At 57.5% G+C, this 22,269-nt stretch overlaps 1 protein-coding gene across 10 annotated transcripts in view; it reads left to right on the top strand.

The window, feature by feature from the left end:
• Positions 1-22,269, top strand: part of HDAC5 (histone deacetylase 5) — a 36,882-nt gene that overhangs the window by 6,850 nt on the left and 7,763 nt on the right. For 3 of the 10 annotated variants that reach the window (XM_018065197.1, XM_018065198.1, XM_018065203.1), the window contains 10 exons: positions 6,109-6,183; positions 17,820-18,079; positions 18,161-18,305; positions 18,420-18,534; positions 18,821-18,951; positions 19,081-19,227; positions 19,318-19,430; positions 19,729-19,860; positions 20,083-20,305; positions 21,540-21,751. In XM_018065197.1, the coding sequence (XP_017920686.1) occupies positions 6,109-6,183; positions 17,820-18,079; positions 18,161-18,305; positions 18,420-18,534; positions 18,821-18,951; positions 19,081-19,227; positions 19,318-19,430; positions 19,729-19,860; positions 20,083-20,305; positions 21,540-21,751 (1,553 nt within the window). The remainder of the gene's footprint in view (positions 1-6,108; positions 6,184-17,819; positions 18,080-18,160; positions 18,306-18,419; positions 18,535-18,820; positions 18,952-19,080; positions 19,228-19,317; positions 19,431-19,728; positions 19,861-20,082; positions 20,306-21,539; positions 21,752-22,269) is intronic. The other 7 variants (XM_018065201.1, XM_018065206.1, XM_018065199.1 and 4 more) reach the window with 4 other exon arrangements.

Below are 22,269 nucleotides of genomic sequence, written 5' to 3'. Positions count from 1 at the left end.
GGGTTTCACAGGGGGGTCATGGGTCAGTGTGGTCAGAGTAATAACTGCTTTCCCTCCTTGGCTGTCTCCTTCTGCACAGACTTAAAAGGGTCAGAGTCCATCTTGCTCAACTTTAACCACCAACCCCCGCCCCCCTCCCCCCCCAGCCCTTCCTATTACTTACATCTTTTTTTGCAGGGGTGGGAGATACCTTTCATTCTTTTAGAGACAGGGAAACTAGGGCCTGGAGACTGAAACCAGTTAGCAGGATGGTGCAAAGCAGGATCAGGGAGGAGTCGAGGCCCATCTCATTCCCCGTCATCATCACTGTGTTCCATCTGGTGGCTTCCTGTCGTGAGGACCGCGTGCTGGTGACGTGTGGCCCTGACCACAGTCCCAGGGCTTCCAACAGATTCAGGGAAGCCAGAAGCTGGTGGGATTGGTTGGCTTTGTGACCTTTGTTTTGGTTAAGGCTGTGCCCCCTCCTGTTGCCCTTTCCATCGTGATGCTGTCCGGGCACAAGACAGTAGAATGCCCGCTGGAGAAGGCTGGGCTCCTGAGATTCAGCAAGTCAGCTTTGTTGATGGGCCCCCTCCTGCTGGGATTGTGGTCCCCCCTCCGGACCTCCTGCCAATGCCTGCCTTCGTTTCCCCTGCAGGGGCTGTGTCAGGCGTTAGACGTAGAGAGGTCTGTGTGACTCTGGTGCTGGAGGGTGGGCTACCCTGACTTCCTGCTTCCTCCTATGAGGCTGGGCTGGAGAAGGGGAAGGAGAGGCCTGGTGGGTTCTCAGCAGTCCCTTGGCCATCTCAGCTGGATGCTGCCCCTCGCAGGGTTGGTTGTGCCTAACAAGAGTGCCAGCTGCTTCTTTCCTCTGAGCTACAACACTGACCTGTTTGGGAGCCATATCTAGGCACACCAGGCTTGGGGTCTAACCCTTGGCCGGGGGAATGGGAGCTGGCCAGAGGCATCTGTTGGTGGCTCCGAAAGGACATTTTCCAGCTTTGGGATTTTAGTGCCTTACAGTGAAAGGCTAAGATGATCAACCTCAGCTGGATCAGGTCAGTGGGTTGTCTTTCTAGATGCAGGTGGGCTGAATCCTCCTTGTAGCCCTTTGTCCCAGAGCTGGCAGGGGCTGGAGGTGTCCATCAACCCTGAGCCCGGCCAGGAGGGGCCCATCGAATTGGCCGCGATTCCTGGCTGGCTTTCTCGCTCCCCCCAGCAGGGGGAGATGCCGTCCTCTTGTGTTCAGCAAGGAGGAAGAAGGACAGGGGGCCAGAGATTGGAAAGCTGCTTTTAGGACTGTTGCCAGGCTTAGACTGGGATCATTGTTCAGGGCATCCCGAGGCCCTTCCTACCTAGTTTTTCCGGGGCTCCAGGCCTCCTCTCCCCAGTGTGGAGTTCCAGCTGCTCTGACCGGGGGAGTGGGCCAACTTCTGCACAGCCTCCCCCATCGAGGGGCCCGGCATCTGCCATTCCCAGAGTGCAGGGTGGTATCTGGGCTGAGGCTGCGGGTGCTGGGCGCCTGGTAAAAGCCTGGAAACTGCTTTCCTGAACTCCACGAAAGTCCAATGAAACCACGAATTGAAGCTGGTGTCCCTCGCAGAGAGCTTAGGAAGAGCATGAGGCTGCAGGCCTGAGGCTAAAGGTGGGGATGAGGAGAGTGGTTAGTCCCCCGGGTCTCTGAGCACCCCCTCAACCCTTTCCCCCCTGAAGACTCAGCCCTCTCTCCCTCAGTACTCAGAAGGGCAGGCCTGGGTGAGGGGCAGTTTCCCTCCTTTTGTCTCAGGGCAGGAGCTTTCCTATTTGGAAAAGAAAAGTAGGAGATGATCCATCCCTGCCCTCACAGCGGACAAGTTAGTGAAAAAACGTCTTCCGGGTGAGGGGTGGCAGGTGGAGATCTCGAGAGATTTACTTCTGGGCTCCCCAGTCCTCCCTGGGGAGTGGGAGCTGATCCACTTCCCTCTGGGCTGGGCCAGATGCCAGCATCTGACCTGATTTGCCTCTTTTGCAGTCCTGGGAGGACAAGCAGAGGCTGTTGATGGGGCTGCCCGCTTCCCTGAGGAGGCTGCTGCCTGGTATCTGGCTTCTCTTTAGGCACCGGGAGGCTTGAGGATTGAGGCTTCATTTTCATTCCTGCTCCCATCAGTGGGTGTGAAGGACTGACAGGATGTGCCCCTCACCAGCCTGGAGGAGCTATCCTGGGGCCTGGGCCCACTCTGGTCCCTCACGGCCCTGTCCTCCGTGCCGCAGCCAAGAGGCGTGGGCACGGGGAAGGCCCACCTCTTGAGCCAGTGTAGATGGCTACAGGGCCCCAGGAGGAGGCGGCCAGGTTCCTTAGCCCCAGCATGGGAGGGAGACAAGCTTCATGACAACACCTGCCTGCCCAGCACCTCCCAGCTTGCTGCACACTTTCTCTCCTTCCCTTTCCCGGCTGCCCCCTCCTTTCTGGGTGACCAGAGAAACTGGGGCATAGGCGTGGGGTGGAGCCAGGAACCTCGGCGTCCTGCCTCCCAGCCTCAGACTCAGCCTCTGCCTCTGTGCCCCCGGGGAAGGAGGAGAAAGTGGGTCAGATGCGTCATGGGGAAGGGGTCTGGGTAGTGGACTCTGGTGTCCCTTCTCCACTTCGATGCCCCCTGGCATGCCTCTGAACTCACTGTGGATTGAGATCGGTGCCATCCTCCCCTGTCCCACCATTCCGAAAGGATTGAAGGCTTAGCATGGAATAGTCGGAGGAGGCAGGGTCAACCCTGAGGGGATGTGGAAGATGCCACAGGAGGTGTTCACATTTTCCCTGGGCTGGGTCTCAAATGAGAGGGTTTAGCCAGCACCCAGCATGGGACCTGGCACATGGCGGCTCCTGGGCCATGCTGACAAGCTCCAGCATGACTGACTCCGAGGGCAGGAGAGAACTGGAGGGCAGGCAGGCCTGCCTCCAGGGCCCCATGGCAGCTTGCACCCTGCACTCCATCCGGGGTACACCCCCCGCCCCGCCCCGCACCAGCTCTCGGCTTTTATACTCTGTACAAAGCAGATTTCACTTTCTTCCTTACAGTCAGGGCCCCACCCTGGCCTTTTGGGACCAGAAGATGGGAGCCTTTGTGAGCTCAAGGAACCACTTTAGGTTCTCCTTCTCCCCATTTAAAGGGTTAGGAGGCCTGAGCCCAGCCTCTGAGGGAGGGAGGGAGCAAACGAGGTCAAGGTGGCTCTGGAGGGGATGGTGCCTGCTTTTCATGAGGCTACTGTGACCCATTCTTGGTGGGTGCTCTGTAAGATTGGTGGGGTGACGCATGAGAGAGCTGGAGAGGGGGCATGGAGAAGAGACATGAACCCCGAGGAGAGGAGCTATAAAGCAGGAAGGATTGAGGTTAGACGTTAGGAAGATGTTGCATCACTTGAACCTCAGAATAAAAAAAATGAAACTTGTCCCCATCCCAGGCCTCCTCTCTTACTGCCCTGAAGGATTCTGGGAACTATGCTGAGGATCGTCTGGCTGTGTCTGACACTTTACTTCCCACTTCAAGCTGTTGCTGAAAGGCGTAGCAGTGCTGGGAACTGCCCTGAACCCCTGGCTCTGGCCACCTCTGGGTGCCCAGCCTCCCGGGGGCTCCCAGCTTCTCTAAACAGGGAGCTGCGTTTCCTTAGGGTTCTGACTGCTCCACGTTCTGGGGGCCCTGCCTTTTGAGTCATTGTAACTGATGATTTCCTCTCTTCCAGAACAGGGTTCCCCTACCATACTCTCCTGTGCCTGGGGCAGGCAGAGAGAGAGCAAGGACAGGGCTAGCCAGCCCTTCTGGTTGCTTTCAGCGTGGGTGGGTGGAGTCTTGGTTGGGACGGGCTGCTGCCCCCAGCTTTCTGGGCTCCCTGGAGACTGCTGCCTGTCACCCTGCTGAGGAGACCTTGACTTTCCCTCCCCTTGCTCTCTGGAGAGCCTGGTTGGCCAGGATGAGTTTGGGGTGCATTGTGCTGAACGGAGTCCCCAGACCTACTCTGAAGTGTCCACCAACTCCAGACCCCTGTGGGGAACACTGCTCCATCACGTTTTCTGGAGTCTGTCCTGACTAAGAAGCTGAGGCTCAGAACTTTCTTTAGCTCCTGTTAACCTCCAGCTTCCCTCATACCCATCTTACCCGCCAGTCTAGGACCTGGGACAGCCTACCTCTGCCCCTTCCCCATCCATGTGATCTCTCCACCTGAGGGCAGGAGGCCCCTTTGCTGTCCCCAGCTGGCAGGAGCCACATCTCTCGTGTCCTTGGTTGGCCAGCTCCTTCTGGGCTCCCGACGGGAGGGTGAGGTCATCCAGTCCAGGGAGAGGACAGGTGTCCCTGGCTCCATGCCTAGAGTTGGGGGCAAGGAGGGGCCAGGAGGGGGCTCCAAAATAGCAGCTGTGACATCAGGAAGGGGGAGGGGGACACAGACCCAGGAATAACCAGGCTATTAAAAGGCTTCAGTGAGGTCAGGGGGCCAAGTGGGATCTCTGTATCAGTGGGAGGCACAACCTCAGGAGAAGGGATGGGCCAGCAGTGGGAAGCGTAGGTGGGGGTATCACCGGTCTTCATGGCACACCAGTCTCAGGTCCCAGCAGGGCCTCAGGAGCGGGCCCTGCTCTGCCAGGCCTGAGGCTGATGGGGAATGGCTGGATGCTGGCAGCCCCTCAACTCTTCTTACAGGGGCTGCAACCCCAGGTTTCCTCCTACCTTGGTCCGGGGGCGGGGGGGTGGTCATTGTACCTGTTACTGGAAACCCTGGGGCAGTTTCATGTGCCCTCCATGCAGGGAGCAGGGGCTGTGGTGGTTAGAGCTCAGACATGAACTTCAGATGTCCCAGCCCTACCATTCAAGCGGCTGTATGACCTGAGTGACTTCATCTCTTTGTGCCTATGTTTCCCCGTCTGCACCTCTCTCCCGAGGTCATCGTGCAAAATAAATGAGGTGACCTGTGTGCTACTTAGCATTGCACTCACCGCAGGAAGAGCTACCTGTGGCCTGAGCACAGGCAGGTGCTCTCAGATTCCCTTCTGTGGGTGGGGTGAGGCCTGTCCTGGAAGGGTCTCTCTGCCCCCTGGAAGGAAGCTGAGCAGCCTCTGGAAGTGACACCCCAATAGGTAGGAGGGAGCCACCATTTAGCTGCCGCTCAGGGATCTCCCTGCTGGTTGAGGGGGCGGGGAGGCACCTCCCAGGTCTGAAAGAGGGCAGAAGGTAAATCAGCTCCCATTGGCTGTTAGGACTCCCGGGAAGATGCACGGTTTGGCCTGGTGGCCCTGTCGGCCCACCTATCCCTGACCTTTTCAGTTGCTTTATCTGCTCCCGATGGTGCGAGGAACGTAGAGGACAGAGTCAGGCTTTTGGGGCTCTAGCCCCTTGCCTGCCAAAAGCAATCCCAGAGCTGCTCCCAGATGTGTGGCTATTCCAGCCCGAGCCCTGCCCCAGCGCAGCCTCTGGCCACCCGGCTCTGTGGCCTTGGCCCTGAGTGCAGGCTCTTCCCGGTTCCCATCCCCCTCCCTGGCGCTTCCTCCTGGGGTGGAACGCGCCTCCCCCTCCGCCCCCCCCCCCCATGGGGCCTCCGCCAGGCCCGGGCTCCTGGCAGCCGGCCGGCGGCTCCCTGAGCATGCTCCACCTATTTATAGACAGGGCCCTCCCCCAACTGCTATTTCAGTCTCCTGCCAGCTGCCGGCGGCTCATTCGGGAAGGAGGAGCAGGGAGCCAGGAGGAGCAGGGAGCCGGGCCCAGAGCTGTCACCCAGGGCTGGGAGGGAACACAGAGAGCCTGCCTGCCTGCCCAGCTCCCCTTCCTGTCCCCTGAGTGCTCAGCCAGACCCTGCTCCTGGGAGCTCTGGAGAGACTGGTGGTCGGCTGCCCCTCTAGAGGGGTGCTGGGCCCGTAGCTCTGGGGCTCCTGGCTCCTCTTGCCGCCAGGAGTGCCCAGGCCGGATGAAGCACCTCCCCATCGCACTGGTCCCAGCAGCCGTGGCCTGAGGGAGCCCCCGAGCAGCCGCAAGGGCCCCGCCCGACCACCTTCCCTGTGGCTGACTCCCCGCCTCAGGCGGCCCCTCCCGGGCATGCTGCTAGTGCCCAAGGCTCAGGGGCTGGTGGAGATGCTGCAGACCATCTATGAGACGGAATCCTGTTTCTCAGCAGATGGGATGCCAGGCCGGGAACCAGCCTTGGAAATCCTGCCCCGGACCCCTCTGCACGGCATCCCTGTGACAGGTAAGTGCCTCCGTGTCCCCGCCTGCCCTCTGACATTGGGCATCTTCATCTCTGCAGCTGAGCATCTGGCTCCAGGTCTCACCCAGGTGGGGTCCTGCCTAAATCTTTCTGGAGGTCTTTGTTGAGAATATGTGCAGTCAGGGGAGGTGTGCTCTCTCAGGTGGGCTTCCCTGCTCTCCCAGACCTGCCCTCCCACCACGCCCTCCAGCTGCACTGCGCAGCATCTCTTTGGCCACTGGCAGGGTCGGCATCCACTGCTGGGGGCTGTGGATTACTAGACGGTCCTGGCCTAGTTGGCACCGTGGTCAAGAGGGGAGAAAGTGGGTCAGTGACCTGCCTCCAGGCTGTCCGCTTCCCAGGTTTGGACAAGAGAAGAAACTAGAGCTGGAGTGTCCATAAGAATAAAGGCTTCCCCCCCGCCACCCTGCCAGCTCCTCTGGTGCGTTCTTGGGGTCGAGAGGGTCCATTGCAGTGATTTCTGCCCGTCCACAGGTGAGAGTGTCCTGGGAGTTGACATCTGGGGAGGAGGCTTGTCCAGTTCTGGTCGAGTTAGGCAGAGGCTGGCAACTGGGATGTTGGGGGCCTTGGCGCCCTTGACTACCCCCACCCCCCATATCGCTCTTTCCCACAGGCCTTGGTTTATTGTCAACACATGAGGATGAAGGAATGTTACTCAGGCTCACAGGGCTTGAGGACTCCCTAACCCTGCCCCCTTCTCAGCAGGGACTCTTGGCTGGGGGTGGGATCCCCCAGGGCTGAGCCACTCCCTCTCTCCCTCCCAGGAACCTGTTGGCAGCATCAGGCCTTCCTGGCACAGCCTCCCCACCAGGCCGGCACCACCAGATGCTTCCTCTAGGGAGGGGCCTGCTGGACCCATGCCTGCTTGGCCCCTCCTGGCAGTGGCTTGGCACTTGGGTGTGGGTGTCTGTGTGTGTGTGTGTGTACGGGGAGTCTTTGCCTCTGGGTAGGTGGGTGTGGGTCCCAGGCTTTGGATTGGAAGGTGGGAACCATGTGCCTGCACAGGCACCCGTGATTTGGCTCTAAGCTGTCCAGGGATAGGGTTGCAGCTGAACTGGGATGTGTCAGAGGATGAAGGTTTGGGGAAGATTGGAAAACCCTTCAAACAAGGCCAGCCATCTGCCTGGGCAGGGATGCCCATGCGGTCTCCTAAGGTCGTGGCATAACCCTGGGGACCAGCCCTGAGGATGCCCGCTGTGCAGGCCTCTGGGATGGGACTAGAACCCTAGGGCCAGCGGTGCAGTCTGTGCATAGTCCCTGGGAGGGGTGTAAACACAGGGGGCCAGTCTAGCCCTGCTCCAGTCGAGCCCACAGCTCTAGCTAAAGAACCTATCTGTTGACGTCTGCCTTGAAGCCCCTGGGAGTCAAGGTGGTCTCTTGCAGAGTGAAAGGCTGACTGTGCAGAGCATCTCTGCTTGGGGGAGCAGCTCTACCCCATTTGGCAAATGCCGTATCAGTCCACCCATCCTGCCCTGTCCCCACTGTTCTGTGCCTTCCAGAAGCAGTTGGCTGTTGGCCTGAAGTTTCCTCCTTAGCATGTCTTCTCTTCTTCTTTCAAGTTGGACCCCAGAATCCTTGCAGGCTGGATTTCTGCTGCCCCCATCCCTTTCCTAAAGGCTCCCCATCTCTACATCCCGCTGGCCCCTGCAGCCAGTCTGGCTCTCTAGATCCCTCTGGGCACCCCCCTCCTCCACCAAAACCGACACACGCACACTGCCTAGCCTTCTGAGTGGTGGCGTGGTCCATGCTGGCAGGAGGGAGGCGTGAGTCACCTCAGCGGCTCGGGGAAAGGGCTAAGAATGTTCCCCCTGTGCAGCTCTGATGCTGTGTCTGTGACGCGGCTGGGGACAGATATAGGCCTGGATCTCGGCTGCCTTTTTTTTTTTTTGGACTCTGGAATGTAAATAGATGTTTCAAATAGAAACGCTTTAACCTTTGGGTTAAAAAAAAAATCCACCCCGGATAAACACAGCCATGAGGGCCAGGCAGCCTGGTGTTCCCCCCTACTATCCCCTCCTCCCGCCCCACCCCCCTCCCCGCCCCACCCCCTCTCTCCATCTCTTGTTCGTCTCCAGACAGGATGCAAAAGCCTGTGGCTAAAAAAGCAGGTGTCCAGGAGCACTTCGTGGGCAGTGTGCGTCGCCAGGCCTCCCCAGCCCTAGGGTTTGAGGAAAGGGAGCTTTCCAGGGTGGGTGTCTGCCCTGAGCTCTTTGCCCACGCCAGCAGCAAGTCTTTGGAACCCTGTTTGAGGGGTATCCTTGGCTCTCTGGACGGTCTTGTGCACTCTTAGCATGGTGCCTGGCACATGGATGAATGAATGTTGCTTGAGGGGGCTGGCATCCGGGGTTGGTTGACAGCAGGATCCTCGGGCTCTCTTCTCAGGCTTGGCCCTCTGGGTGAATAGACAGATATGGTACGTTGCCCCAGTGGGTGAGCCAGAGTCCTGGCGGGCGAGCCCACGAAGGATGCCGGGGGCTCTCCACTATTCTTGTTGAAGGAGGGGGACAAACCACAGCTTCTGCTAGTGCCCTCAGGGCTTCCCTGATGGATGGGGTCTCTGCCTGGCTCCCCCCGCAGCCCACAATGGGCACCCTTCTCATCCAGGCTTGGTCTCGGCTCAGGAAACCCAGGAGATTGAACTCTGGGACACAGTGCTGGAGGTTCCCCTGCCTCCATTCTGTTGGGCCTTGGATTTCCCTCTGGCCTGGATTGGGCAGAGCTGCTGCTTGGGCAATGTGCAGGATGTTAAAAGCAGGCATGGAGGAGGAGTTCTCTTTCCCTAGTGAGGGAGGGTGTGAATTCCGTTCATGCCGGGAAGGGATGCTGTGGATGTTGGGAAGTGCCGTGGGGTTTGTGTTTGGTATTAGGGTTTCCCCTGGATATTCTTTTTTTTTTTAAAAGAATTTATTTATCTATTTGACTGTACCAGGTCTTAGGGCATCTGAACTCTTAGTTGTAGCATGTAGGGTCTTTTTCCCTAACTAGGGATGGAACCCAGGCCCCCTGCATTGGGAGCTCGGATGCTTAGCTGTTGGACCACCCCCTGGATAGTCCTCTCCCCTGGACATTCTTGTTCACATTCTTCATACCATTCCAAGTTTGGCTATGTAGGTGGGTGTGTAGGTGTTGGGGTGTGGGAAGATCGAAAGGGCGAAACTAGGTGGGAAGGAAATTAATATTATAATGTACTAAATGATGGGTATCGGTGCTTTCCTTACCTATTTCCTTTGGAAAGGTATTAATAGTTATGTTTTACAGTTGAGAAAGATCTGAGAGGTTATGGAGCTTGCCGAAGGTCACAGAGTAAATGACTTTGGGTTTTGGACTTGGGTTTTTGTGTAGGGCCACCGCTAACCTACACAAGAGCTTCCCTGTGCAGACTTTTAAAAGGCAGCCTTTCTTCCAGGTGGCTGTATACTCATACCAGAGTGGATGGCTTAGCATGCTTGGAGCACGCGCTAGATCTCAGCCCCCCACTTGGCCATTCAGTTGGGGGCCCTTGTACAGTCACAGCCTGAACCACCGGACGTGGTGTGCCTGTCTTTGTGCTCCCAAAGTTTGTGCTCCTCGACCAGTCTGGCCTTGGGGACTCCTGAGGTTTCTGAGAGGAGACTCTTTTCTCTAAATCCTCGGGGCCACTGGATCAGCTGTTTTCCTCCGTGTAGGGATTTCGACCCAAGGGAGAGAAGCAGGCTCAGGAACAAAGTTGAACACCCTGTCGTCCCATTCAGACAGTCTCCCCTGCCCCCATCCCCTCCTACCTCATCCTCTCCTCTTGTTTTTGAGACCCTCAGCTGTCCCTTCCCTGCTGCACAGCTGCCAGACAGGAAATCAAATTAACTGTGTCCACGCACACAGCTGTAACAGCTGTCAGGTTGGCAGCAGAAATGAGTGTCGCCAGCCGGGGGACCCTGTGAGAAAGTACTTCTCAAACTTCCAGTTGCCACAGAATTACCAAGTGGACATATTAAGATGCAGATTTCCAAACCGTACTGCTCCCCCTAACCCTAAGTTTCAGATTCCACAGGGTGGCCCAGGAACCAGCATTTTTAACACATCTTAGATGATTCCAATGTGAGTAGGTAGGCTCAGACCACGCTTGGTGTAAGGGCTTTGTGGATGAGTCCCGTGGACAGGGGTTGTGGGGCCTAGCAGCCTGCCAGTGGGTGTTGCCTGTCTCCCTAGAAGGCCTCAGTGAGCTTTGGGACTCTTGGGAGAAGGGCTTACAACAGAGGGATGGAGGCCTTTGCCCCAGTCAGAGTCAAATCCAGCCCCCAGCAGCCTGGCAATCTTGAGACAGAGGGCATCTTGAGACCCTGGGGAGCAGGTGTCTAAAGGCTAGCGGGGTTTGGGGATTATGACAAGTGGCCAGGGACACAGGGCACAGGGCTCAGGGCTGTACTTGCGGAGGAGAGACAGAGCTCCTGCCCTGGGGCCCCTGCTGTCCATCCCAGGTGTGGAGCAAGCAGTCCCAGCAACAGCTGCAGACTCTGAATGTCTTTAGTGTGCCTTTTAATTGCCTCTAGCATAGTGCCCGAGTGGTTCCTGAAAATGGCTGGGCTGAGAGAAGTGAATCTACTTCTCTTCCAGAGAGCAGCCCCAAACCAGTGACTCCTTCCGTCTTCACTAGTGAGAGATAATTTGTGCCTTCTACCAGGGCTCTAGTCAGTCCTAAAGGAAATCAACCCTGAATATTCATTGGAAGGACTGATGCTGAAGCTCCAATACTTTGGCCACCTGATGCAAAGAGCCGACTCATTGGAAAAGTCCCTGATGCTGGGAAAGATGGAGGGCAGGAGGAGAAGAGGGTGACAGAGGATGAGATGATTGGATGGCATCATGGACTCAATGGACATGAGTTCAAGCAAACTCTGGGGGATAGTGAAGGACAAGAAAGCCTAACATGCTGCAGTCCATGGGGTTGCAAAGAGTCGGCCACAACTGAGCGACTGAACAATAACAACATGCAGGGCTCTGCATCCCTTATGCTTAAGACTTTGCTGCCCTTGAGAGGCACAGTCTATCCCAAGGCTTCTGGGATTCTTTTCACTTGATCCCCTTTTCCCATGCACTGCTGGCTCTGGTGTTCTGGGGGCCAGCCAGGTGCCCCGTCTAGATCCCTGGGCCCTCATACAGAGTCTAGCTCTCTGCTCCATCTCTCATTAAATTTAGGAACAACTTTCTAGATTTATCTTGGTTTTTGGTGGAAGGCAAGAGAGAGCCGGGCTTCTCTGATGGCTCAGAATCCGCCTGCCAGTGCAGGAGAAGTGAATTTGATCCCTTTGTCAGGAAGATCCCCTGGAGAAGGAAATGGCAACTCACTCTAGTATTCTCTACTGGGAAGTCGCAGGGACAGAGGAGCCTGGCGGCTATAGTCTATGTGGTCACAAAAGAGTCAGACACGACTCAGCGACTAAACAACAGCAACAAGAGAGAACCAGAAGACCCAGGATTAAGCCTTGCCGCCTCCTTTCCGGGTGACCTTGGATGAATTTCTTCCATCTCTGGCTTTGCTTTACTCCTCTGTCAGCTGGGGGAGTTGAGTCGCGGATCCTGCTGGCCCTTCCTTTAGTGACATTCTAAGAGTCTTTGAAATAAGTTTCATGTTGCTTTTTAAAAAATTTACTTATTTTTAATTGGAGGATAATTGCTTTACAATGTTGTGTCGTTTTCTTCAATACGTCAACATGAGTCAGCCATTCCCTCCGTTTTGAACCTCCCTCCCACCTCCTACCACATCCCACCCCTCTAGGTTTCATGTTGCTTCTGACTAGAAGGGGCTTAGGGTCCCCTGAGTCCTGGCCTCAGGAGGATGTAGAATGGTACTGGGGAGAGGAGTGTTGTCTGCAGCAGGCACAGCAAAGTTAGATGCCTTTATAGGCTTTCCCACCACTGGAAGCTGGCTCTCCAAGAGCACAGACCAAAACTTGTGTTCATCTGAGTTAAGAAATGCTTTGAAGGGACAGAGGGACCCCACTGCTGGGGGGTGAGCCTCAGAGGACAGTGTGATCCTTCTTGGAGGTAGCAAGGCAAGGGAGGCGGGAGAGACATGCTGTCATTGGGAGAAGGCTCCTCCCAAGGGGTGCCTCCTCCAGCTCTGGGATCCAGTTTCCAGCCACTCCAGCTTGTGTTGTGCGGGGCCCACCGGAAGGGATTTGATTGGGACAGGACCACAGAGTGACCTTGGGACAGTCTGACATGAGAGAGCTAAGGCTTCATCCTGGCAGAGGTCTGAGCCTGACTTCCTTAGAATTCAGGCCGTCTATGAACTTGTCCCCATGGAATCCTGAGTATTTTATTTCATGCACTTTAGAAACATTCTGAGAAGTGGTCCATAGGCTCTGCCGAAGTGGTCCAGGACACACAAAAAATGTCAGGAGCCATTAATAGCCTCCACCAGTACCTCCTGAGATTTTCCCAGGCTCTGTGCCAAGCTCCACTGCATGTCTTATCTCTCTGGAGCCCCGGCAGCTCTGGGAGGTGGGTGCTTCCTCCCATTTCACAGATGCCCGCCTAGAGCGCAGGGAGGGGGCTCAGTGTCTTGCCCCAGAAAGAGCCTGGATTGAACCCTGGCGTCTCTTACCCCAGAGCCCTCGCTCTTCACCATTACGTGATGTGTGTTGGCTTGCATTGCAGGAGGAGTTGGGAAAATTGCTAGGTGAGAGTCATCCCCAGCTCGCACATGTGGAAATACTGTCTGCATTGTGGTAGAACCTGTCGAACCTAAATTGGCCTTGCTAGTCACGTAAGAGCACAGAAATAGATCATGGGAAACCGTCCTCGGTGGGGAGGGGTCATCGGCGTCACAGGGAGGAGTATGAAATGCTGTTCCCTGCCTTCTTCCAAAATCCCTCCAGGCCAGGAAAGGGATGAGAGCCTTTCCCCATTCTCCAGAGGGACAGAACGAGGTCACTGGACGTTTAAGGAAGTTGCTGACTCCCCGGCCTGCTGAGGGAGCTCCTGGGGGCCTGGGTGCTGGTGGAAGGCACTGCCCTCCAGGGCGGGCTGCCAGCCCATTAACTCTCCAGAGGGGTCAGTTCTCCAGGGCCTGGGATGCCTGGCATTGGGGTTCGTGAACCTGCTTGAGCCGGGAATCAGGACACCTGGGTTTGAGGCCCTGCTACTTCCTTGGAGGGATCTCCTGCAGAGCTGCCTCAGAGGCTTGGTCTCCTCGTCCGTGTTAGGAGCCGGCTGAAACAGAATTCCTTTTCTCCCTCTCCCCTCTCTTTTGGAGATTTAATTTATTTATATGGCCACGACACACAGCCTGTGGTATTTTAGGTTCCCCGACCAGGGATAGAACCCATCCCCCCTGCGTCGGAGGGACCGAGTCTTAACCACCAGGCCATCAGGGAAGTCCCTTCCCTCTTATTGTTGGGGGTGTGTAGACATTCCAAACTGCTTAATGCACACTTCCCTCATATTCTTTGGGCCCTGGCTCCCCTCCTTCCCCAGCCTTCTGTGGCTAGGGGCTTCCAGGAGCAGGGTCTCTTTAGAGTCAAGTGTTACGCTGCTTAGGTCTGCTAGGTGGGTCCACACACTGGGCTGTGCCCCAGGACTTTTCTCCAGGGGGAACTCAAGGTACTGTTTCCCTGCTGCTAGAGTTTGGGTCATAGGCACACTGGAGTTGGTGACTTCTCCAAGAGAAGGCTGGGAGCTGGGGCATAGCTTGTGGTCTGTTCAGAGCAGGAGGCAGCCTTGACCTTGCCCTTGGGCAGCTCCATCTGTTTTTTATTTTGAACCCTTTTCCCGAAGGTGCTGCTGAAACCCGCTCCTTGTGTCCTAGAATCCCTTGTCTGCCTGGGGGCAGTGTCCCCTTGCCTGGGCACTCTCTTTTTAGTCTAAGCCTGTGCTGGCAGTCATCCCAGAGGTTACCCTGTCAGCACCTGCGTCATCTCCCCCGCCCCGCCCCCCGCTGCTCCCCCACCCCTCTGGCGCGCCAGGAGCCAGGCTATCCCTGGTTGTACCGCCCAAAGAATCTGATGTGGGAGCCCCCACTGGGCTGATGGGGTGATGGGGTTCATGGAGAGACCAGAAGTCCAGCGAGATGGGAAGGAAGTGTCCACTAAAGTGTCACTGGTGCTGCTTCGTTGTCCCCATGAGCAGGGCAGAGTGGTTCCCTCTGAGCCAGAGCCTGGTGTGTGCGGGGCCACACTCTGACGGCTGCCCACCTAGGTGCCTGGGCTGGGACTTCTCCAGGGAGACAGTGTTGGTTAGTCTTGCTGAAAGCTGGGGGACAGGATGCTGTTACTGCTTGTTCCTAGGGCCGCGGCTCCCGGGAGGCAAGGTCAGAGCTCCCGGAAGGGGTGGGGTACGGAGCAGGGCAGACCTGGTCCCTTCTGTCTCCCTTTGCAGGAGGTCCCTGCGCCAGCTGCTGGCTTCCTTGCGACTTCCTGCAACTCTGTCAGGCAGAGGCATGGCATAGGGGGCTGTGCCCTCCCACGTGATCCCTTCCCTGGCCTTGGCTAGCCAGGGTCCCCAGCCTGCCCTCTCAGGGTCTAGCAGTCCTTGCATCTCCTTGCTTCCCTTTCCAGAAGTCCGCCCATCTCCTCCGTCCACCGGGAGGTGGTCGAGAGCTGCCTATCGTGACACACCCATTTCCCCTCCAGGTGCTCGGTTCTCGTGGGCGCCACTGCCACCTGCTCTGCTCATGCCACACTGGCCGAGGGCGCAGACCCTCGAGGGGTGGCAGGCTCTAGGTTTTGTGCCCAGAAAACTACATCTGGAGGGCTCTGTGTCCCCCCACCCCAGCCCACTGCCGACCCTTTTCCCGACCCCAGCTGTCCAGTCTTGGCACCGTCCATCTTGGATGGAGCTGGGTTACTACCTGGCAGACCCAGGGGGTGCAGCATCCTGTTTGAGCCCCTCAGGGCCTGCAGATTAATATTCCCCAGTCGCCTGTGCTTCCTGCTTGTGTGGGAACAAGACTGTGCAGTGGAGCCCGCTGGCTGCCCCACCACCTGCATACCAACGGGGGTGCGGCCGCGACGGCAGCGGAGGACCCAGCGTCTCCACTGCTGCTGTGGCGGCGGCGGCCGCACCGGGACCCTGGTGGGAGAGTCCCCACGGCTGAGCCCGTGGCTTCTTTGCAGGGCTCCGACTGGGGAAGCCAGCATTGCTGGCGGCAGTTCCAGCCCAAGCAGGGTTATCTGCTGGGAGCCAGGAGCGCTTGGACCCTTGCCCTTCCCTGGACGGGCGGGCTGGCATCCGGCTCCCGCAGCCCTGGAGCTGCCGGGAGCAGCAGGTTGAAGCCTGTCCACCTCTTGGCCGAGCGATCAGAGCGCCACAGGCCAAGCCAGCCTTGCCGAGGAACAGATAACTCTCCAGCCAGCCTGGGGCCCTGCTGGGTATTTCCAGGGCTGGGGACACCCGAGGCTGGCTGCTGGCTCCTTGTCGCCACCCTGCTTTTGCACACCGGACAGGGCCGTCCACCTCCAGAAAGGGCCTTTGTAGTTTCCCAGGGTCTTTCCTCCTGGTGCTGGAGCAGGACATGGGTTGGGAGGGAAAGTGAGTGAGTGTGTGTGTGTGTGTGTGTGTGTGTGTGTGTGTTTAACCCCACCCTCCTGGCCACATCTGGCCACTCCTGCAGATGTGGCTCTGGCCTTGTGGCCGCAGAGTCGTCAGTGTGGCTGGCGGGCAAACCACAGAGGAATGTGCCCGGCTGTGCTGGGGGAAGAAGGGCTGCTGGGGAGCGAGGGAGATCCTGTGTTCAGGCTACCTTCCCTCTCCCACCTCCAGTGGGCCTGGGGGCCACTTTCAGCCATGAGGATAGCATGACCTTGGCCTTCAGCGGGCCTTGCCCCTGCCTTGATGACATCCATTCAGGCTCCCTGGAGAGAGCCAGACTCATAGACTGCAGAGGGTGTGGGAGCCTTTCTTATTAGCTCAGCCCTTCATCCCCCTCTCCACTCTTGATAAGGGATGGTGGTAGAGGCCTGGGCCTGTTTCCGAGGGCAGGGGACTCTGGCTGCCATCAGAATGGTAGGGTCTTTCCGTCTGCAGGCCTGGGTTGGCGTGGGCCTCCTTGCCACCGGAAAGTCTTCCCAGCTCCCCGTGACCTTCCTGGACCGGAGTGGGGAAAGTGAGGGCTGTCTTTGGAGAAAGAAATGGAAAAGAACAAGACGGTTTGGCTCTGCCTCTCTCACTTCCTCCTTCCCAGGCAGTGGGTAGCCTGCCTTCCCTTTCCTGCAGGCGTCAGGAGGCTTTGTGGGGTGTGGGCTGGGCTTGGAGCTCCCTGCTGGCGTGGTGTTTGCCCAGTTGCCCTGGCAACCACAGGGCAGTGGTGGGGAGTGATGACATTGAGCAGCCGGAGGACAGTGTACAGGGATCAAGAGGTCGAGACCCATCTTTTCCCATAAGTCCATTGGGATCTGTTGCCATTCCCTGGGGCCCCTTGGCCCATTGTCCACATGGGGGCTTGGACCCAAGGTCTGGGGGCCCAGCAGATCCCTCCACTCCTTTTCTCTTCCCAGCGGGTTCTTCCTGGGATTCGAGTTCTGAGATCTCTGCATAGGCTCCAGCCACCCCCCTGCCATTACCCTTCTTCCTGTCTGATTCCCTTTCCTTTCCTGTCTCCTCCTCCCACCTCCTCCCTGTGCCTGCCCTCCCATTCTCTCTCTCTCCTTCCCCCTCCCCCCAGGCACAGCTGCTGTTTGGCTCACTCTATATATAGCGGCATTTTCAGGGTAATTACAATAAAACTGTTGAAAGGAGATAATCCAGCAAAGGAAGCGAGTCTGACTCCCCGCCCCCTCCAGTCCTTGGTTTGGTGCCGCCCTGCACCCCCTTCCCTTGCAGCCTCCTGCTCCCACCCCACCCTGTTCCCATAGCCTCACCCTCCCACCCCATCTGCCCTAGCTGAGTGTGAGGCAGGGAACAGGAGAATGGATAGACTGTCCATTGTCCGTGGGTGTGTCCGCAGACCTTTCCTAGGCTTGCTTAGGCCCCTGGCTGCCCCAGTTCTAGAACCAATGTCAATGCCTTGGTTTCTTGTGTGCTATAGGCTTCTTGGCAGGGACACTGTGGTATTGAGAGGTGGGGGAGGAAGCGCAGGAAGGATAGTCGTTAAAAGCATAGGATTTGGATTCATATCTTGGTTTATTGATCACCTGGGCTGTCTGTCTTTGATCATGTTACTTAAACCTCTCTAAAATCTCAGTTTCCTTATCACGAAAGTAATTCAGGAAGATCCCCTGAAGGAGGACATGAAAACCCACTCTAGTATTCTTGCCTTGAGAATCCCATGAGCAGAGGAGCCTGGTAGTCTCTACAGTTCATGGGGTCACAAAGAGTTGGACACGACTGAAGTGACTTAGCACATGCACACGCCAGATAATTCACATAAAATGTCCAGTGGTCGTCTTTGTTAAATACTCATGATCTTCCGGTACCCTGCTTTAGTTATGCCCATTTTTGTAATGAAGTTCATGGCTTCAGTCTCATTTAGTGAAGGCAGAAGGCTGTATTCACGGAGCAGAGGGATTTGACTCCCCCCACCCCCGTCCCCCATCCTCTTGGGGTCTAGTAATCCTGCCTGGTAGCTTTCTGGGCCCCAGGCATGGTGACCAGGGCCCAGTGCGGATGGCCTGCTAACCCCTTCCTGGTTCTTCTCTCCGCAGTAGAGGTGAAACCGGTGCTGCCAGGAGCCATGCCCAGCTCCATGGGGGGCGGGGGAGGAGGCAGCCCCAGCCCCGTGGAGCTGCGGGGGGCTCTGGCAGGCCCTGTGGACCCCGCGCTGCGGGAGCAGCAACTGCAGCAGGAGCTCCTGGCGCTCAAGCAGCAACAGCAATTGCAGAAGCAGCTTCTGTTCGCTGAGTTCCAGAAACAGCATGACCACCTGACCCGGCAGCATGAAGTCCAGCTGCAGAAGCACCTCAAGGTGAGTGTGGGGGCCAGGGCACCCAGTCCTCTGAGCCCCGCCCTGGACTCGGCTCACCTTGCCTCCCCACTGCCCCTGCAGCAGCAGCAGGAGATGCTGGCAGCCAAGAGGCAGCAGGAGCTGGAGCAGCAGCGGCAGCGGGAGCAGCAGCGGCAGGAGGAGCTGGAGAAGCAGCGGCTCGAGCAGCAGCTGCTCATCCTTCGAAACAAGGAGAAGAGCAAAGAGAGTGAGGCTGGGGTGCCTCTGGGTTGGGCGGGGGTCGCAGCTGGGATTCCTGCCCCTCCCCCAGCCATGGGGTCCTGGCCCCCAGCTCCTGGGTCAGCCGTGCCCGGTCCCACAGGTGCCATCGCCAGCACTGAGGTGAAGCTACGGCTCCAGGAATTCCTCCTGTCGAAGTCAAAGGAGCCCACACCAGGCGGCCTCAACCATTCCCTCCCACAGCATCCTAAATGCTGGTACGACCCTTGACAGGCATGGGTTGCAGAGGTGCCCAGCTCAAGGGCTGCCTGGCTGCAGGCAGACATGGGGCTTCTGGGCTGAAGTCATGTAGGGGCCCTGCAATCTCTCCTAGGAGATGGGACTCCCCCCGACTCCTGGTTTCTCTCCTCGCCGCCCTCCCGAAGATCCATTTCGTATCACCATAGGCAGTGGATGTTTCATAAATGTAGATTGCTCGGTTGCGGGTCCAGCTGGCTGGGTGATCCCCTAGACATCTCTCCATTCCTTCCCTCCCCCCCGCAGGGGAACCCACCATGCTTCTTTGGACCAGAGTTCCCCTCCCCAGAGCGGCCCCCCTGGGACGCCTCCCTCCTACAAACTGCCTTTGCTTGGGCCCTATGACAGCCGCGATGACTTCCCCCTCCGCAAAACAGGTGAGTATAGCCTGGCCGCCCAGGTTATGGCGGGGGCAGGGTTAGGCAGAGGTGGGAATGTGGAAGGGCCAGGCTGCAGGTGTGTCCGCTCGTGTGGATGTGTCTGAGCCCCGGTTGCCTTCTCCCCAGCCTCCGAACCCAACTTAAAAGTACGTTCGAGGCTAAAGCAGAAGGTGGCCGAGCGGAGAAGCAGTCCCCTCTTGCGTCGCAAGGATGGGACTGTCATTAGCACCTTTAAGAAGAGAGCTGTTGAGATCACAGGTGCCGGACCTGGGGGTAAGGGCTCATCTCTTGTCCCTGTTCTGAGGGCCGGGGAGTGGGGGGGCTGCTCCGAGCAGGCCCAGGTGACAGCCGCCTCTCCCGTAGTGTCCGCCGTGTGTAATAGCGCGCCAGGCTCTGGCCCCAGCTCTCCCAACAGCTCCCACAGCACCATCGCGGAGAATGGCTTTACGGGCTCGGTTCCCAACATCCCCACCGAGGTACAGGCCCACCAGGGACTGGGCGGGTGGGCCAGAGCGGCTTCCTGTCCCGTGCGTTCTGTCTGGCTGAGAGTGCCCAGCAGGGGCCTTTCTGCCCCGAGTGGACAGACTGGAGGGACCTGTTGCCCTGAAGTGGGATGTGTCCTATGGGCCTCTGCATGGCTCTGACCTCTCAGTTCCCCCAGGTGGGGCTTGGTGTGGGAAGTGGGGTGCCATTTGGAGCCCTCCGCCTTGGCCCTGGCCCCAGGTGGCTGTCCTTTGCCTGCTCTCATACCTGTCTCTCCCAACTGCTCCCCAGATGCTCCCCCAGCACCGGGCCCTCCCTCCGGACACCTCCCCCAACCAGTTCAGCCTCTACACGTCTCCCTCTCTGCCCAACATCTCCCTAGGGCTGCAGGCCACGGTCACAGTCACCAACTCGCACCTCACCGTGAGTACGGGGCACATCCCCTCTGGTGTTGAGGTCTTTGGTCCTGGATGCCCCCAGCTGGCGCGTTTATCCTCCCAATGTCCTGAGGGAGATCAGAAGGTCCTCCCCAAAGCTGGGGGTGAGGGTGGGCAGAGGGTAGGTAAGGGATACTGGTTCAACATTGGCAGACCTTGGGGGGCAGTATAAACCCTTCTCTCATCGCCATCTCCCGTCCCATCCCAGGCCTCCCCGAAGCTGTCGACGCAGCAGGAGGCCGAGAGGCAGGCCCTCCAGTCCCTGCGGCAGGGCGGTGCACTGACCGGCAAGTTCATGAGCACATCCTCCATCCCTGGCTGCCTGCTGGGCGTGGCACTGGAGGGCGACTCGAGCCCCCACGGGCATGCCTCATTGCTGCAGCACGTGCTGCTGCTGGAACAAGCCCGGCAGCAGAGCACCCTCATTGCTGGTGAGTGGCAGGCAGCTGTGTGAGGAGGGGGCGTGGCCGGACCCCATCCTGACGGCTCAGCTGGAGGGACCACTTGTCAGGGAGAAGTTAGCCAGGGATACTCACCAGGCGTGTCACAGCTCCCCTCAATGGCATCATGGATTTTTTCCACATTCTACAGATGCCAGCCAGGCACTGTACCTCTACCGTCCTAATGGAGCTCCTATTCCAGGGCAGTGCCATCCAGTAGAAATACAATACAAGCGGCACATGTACTTTAAAGTGTTTGTTCTAGTAGCCCCATTAAAAAATGCAAAAAAAAAATTGCTGAAATTAATAACTTATACCTAACTCAGTCTATCTAGGATGCTATTATCAGAACATATAATGAATGTAAAGAATTAGCAGTGAAATATTTTATTTTGTTTTTCATACTGTCTTTTAAACCTGGTAGGTATTTCATACTTAGAGCACATCTTAGTTTAGACAGGGCAGTGGTCATGTGTGACTGGCAGCTATGGGACTGGACAGCATAGCTTTAGACAGACAGCCCGTAAGGACCTGGCAGCATCAGAAGAGGTTCTGCTTAAAAGTCTCATGATCTTGGCCCCTCGGCTTCTCAGCCGGGTGGGATCTATGTCCATGATCAGGGAGGTCCTACAGCTGGGGAGAACTAGTCATTGTTCATGCACAAGGAGGGCCCAAAACTGTGTATCTGCAAGTGAATTAAAGGGAGTATGTAGTGTGTGTGTGTTAGTCACTCAGTCGTTTCCAGCTCTGCAGCCCCATGGACTGTAGCCTGCCAGGCTCCTCTGTCCATGGGATTCTCCCTGCAAGAATACTGGAGTGGGTTGCCATTCCCTTCTAACCTAGGGATCAAACCTGGGTCCCTGTATTGCAGGCAGATTCTTTACCATCTGAGCCACCAGAGAAGCCCAGGAACTCTGATACATTAGTAAAAATGTTCCTGGGCCTACCATAAAAGTCTGATTAAATGAATTAAAGGGAGGGAACAGTGAATCTAGGAAGGCTTGCTGAAGGTGGTGGCTCTGAGCAGCAAGACTGTTCAGTTGTAGGGAGGAGGAAGAATAGGACTCAGGTCTGGGGGCAGAGGTGCTCCAGGCCCCTCCCAGGTTCCACCACCTGCCCCGCCCCAGCCGGTAGAGTGCTGTTCCAGAAGGAGGAGAGTCTGGGGTGGGAGAGGGGAGCCTGGTATCCTAACAGTAGTGCTTGCTCCCCTTCCCCCACCTCACAGTGCCGCTCCACGGGCAGTCCCCGCTGGTGACGGGTGAGCGCGTGGCCACCAGCATGCGGACAGTGGGCAAGCTCCCGCGGCACCGGCCCCTGAGCCGCACCCAGTCCTCGCCGCTGCCCCAGAGCCCCCAGGCCCTGCAGCAGCTGGTCATGCAGCAGCAGCACCAGCAATTCCTGGAGAAGCAGAAGCAGCAGCAGCTGCAGCTGGGCAAGGTGAGCCAGGAGAATCCGGCATCCGGGGCTGTGCTGGGGGCAGGACACGAGGGTGCTGGGCTGGCTGGGCAAGATGAGCTGGGAGAAGCTGACATCTGGGGCTCTGCTAGGGGCAAGACACAGAGGGTGCTAGGCTGGCAGAGAGGGAGGCGCATCTGACCTCCTCGGCCACTCCCTGCTGCATCAGAGGGGTCACCTTGCCCTTTTTTTTTGAGAATGTATTGTATTTTTTTGAGGGGGGAATATTTATTTATTTTTAAAGCTCATTATTTTATTATTTATTTTTAGCTGCAGGCTTTCTCTAGTTGCAGTGCACAGGCTTATCACTGCGGTGGTTTCTCTTGTTGTGGGGCATGGACTCTAGAGTGTGGGCTCCGTGGTTATGGTGTGAGGACTTAGTTTGCCTCTGAAACGTGGGATTTTAGTTCCAGGACCAGGGATCGAACCTATGGTCCGTTATATTGGCAGGTGGCTTCTTAACCACTGGAGCACCAGGGAAGTCCCCACCTTGCCTTTTT

This window comes from Capra hircus, chromosome 19 (assembly GCF_001704415.2).
Source record: "Capra hircus breed San Clemente chromosome 19, ASM170441v1, whole genome shotgun sequence".
Lineage (NCBI taxonomy): Eukaryota > Metazoa > Chordata > Mammalia > Artiodactyla > Bovidae > Capra > Capra hircus.
Note: the sequence above shows the minus strand (reverse complement) of the source record. Positions and strands in the feature narration are given on the sequence as shown.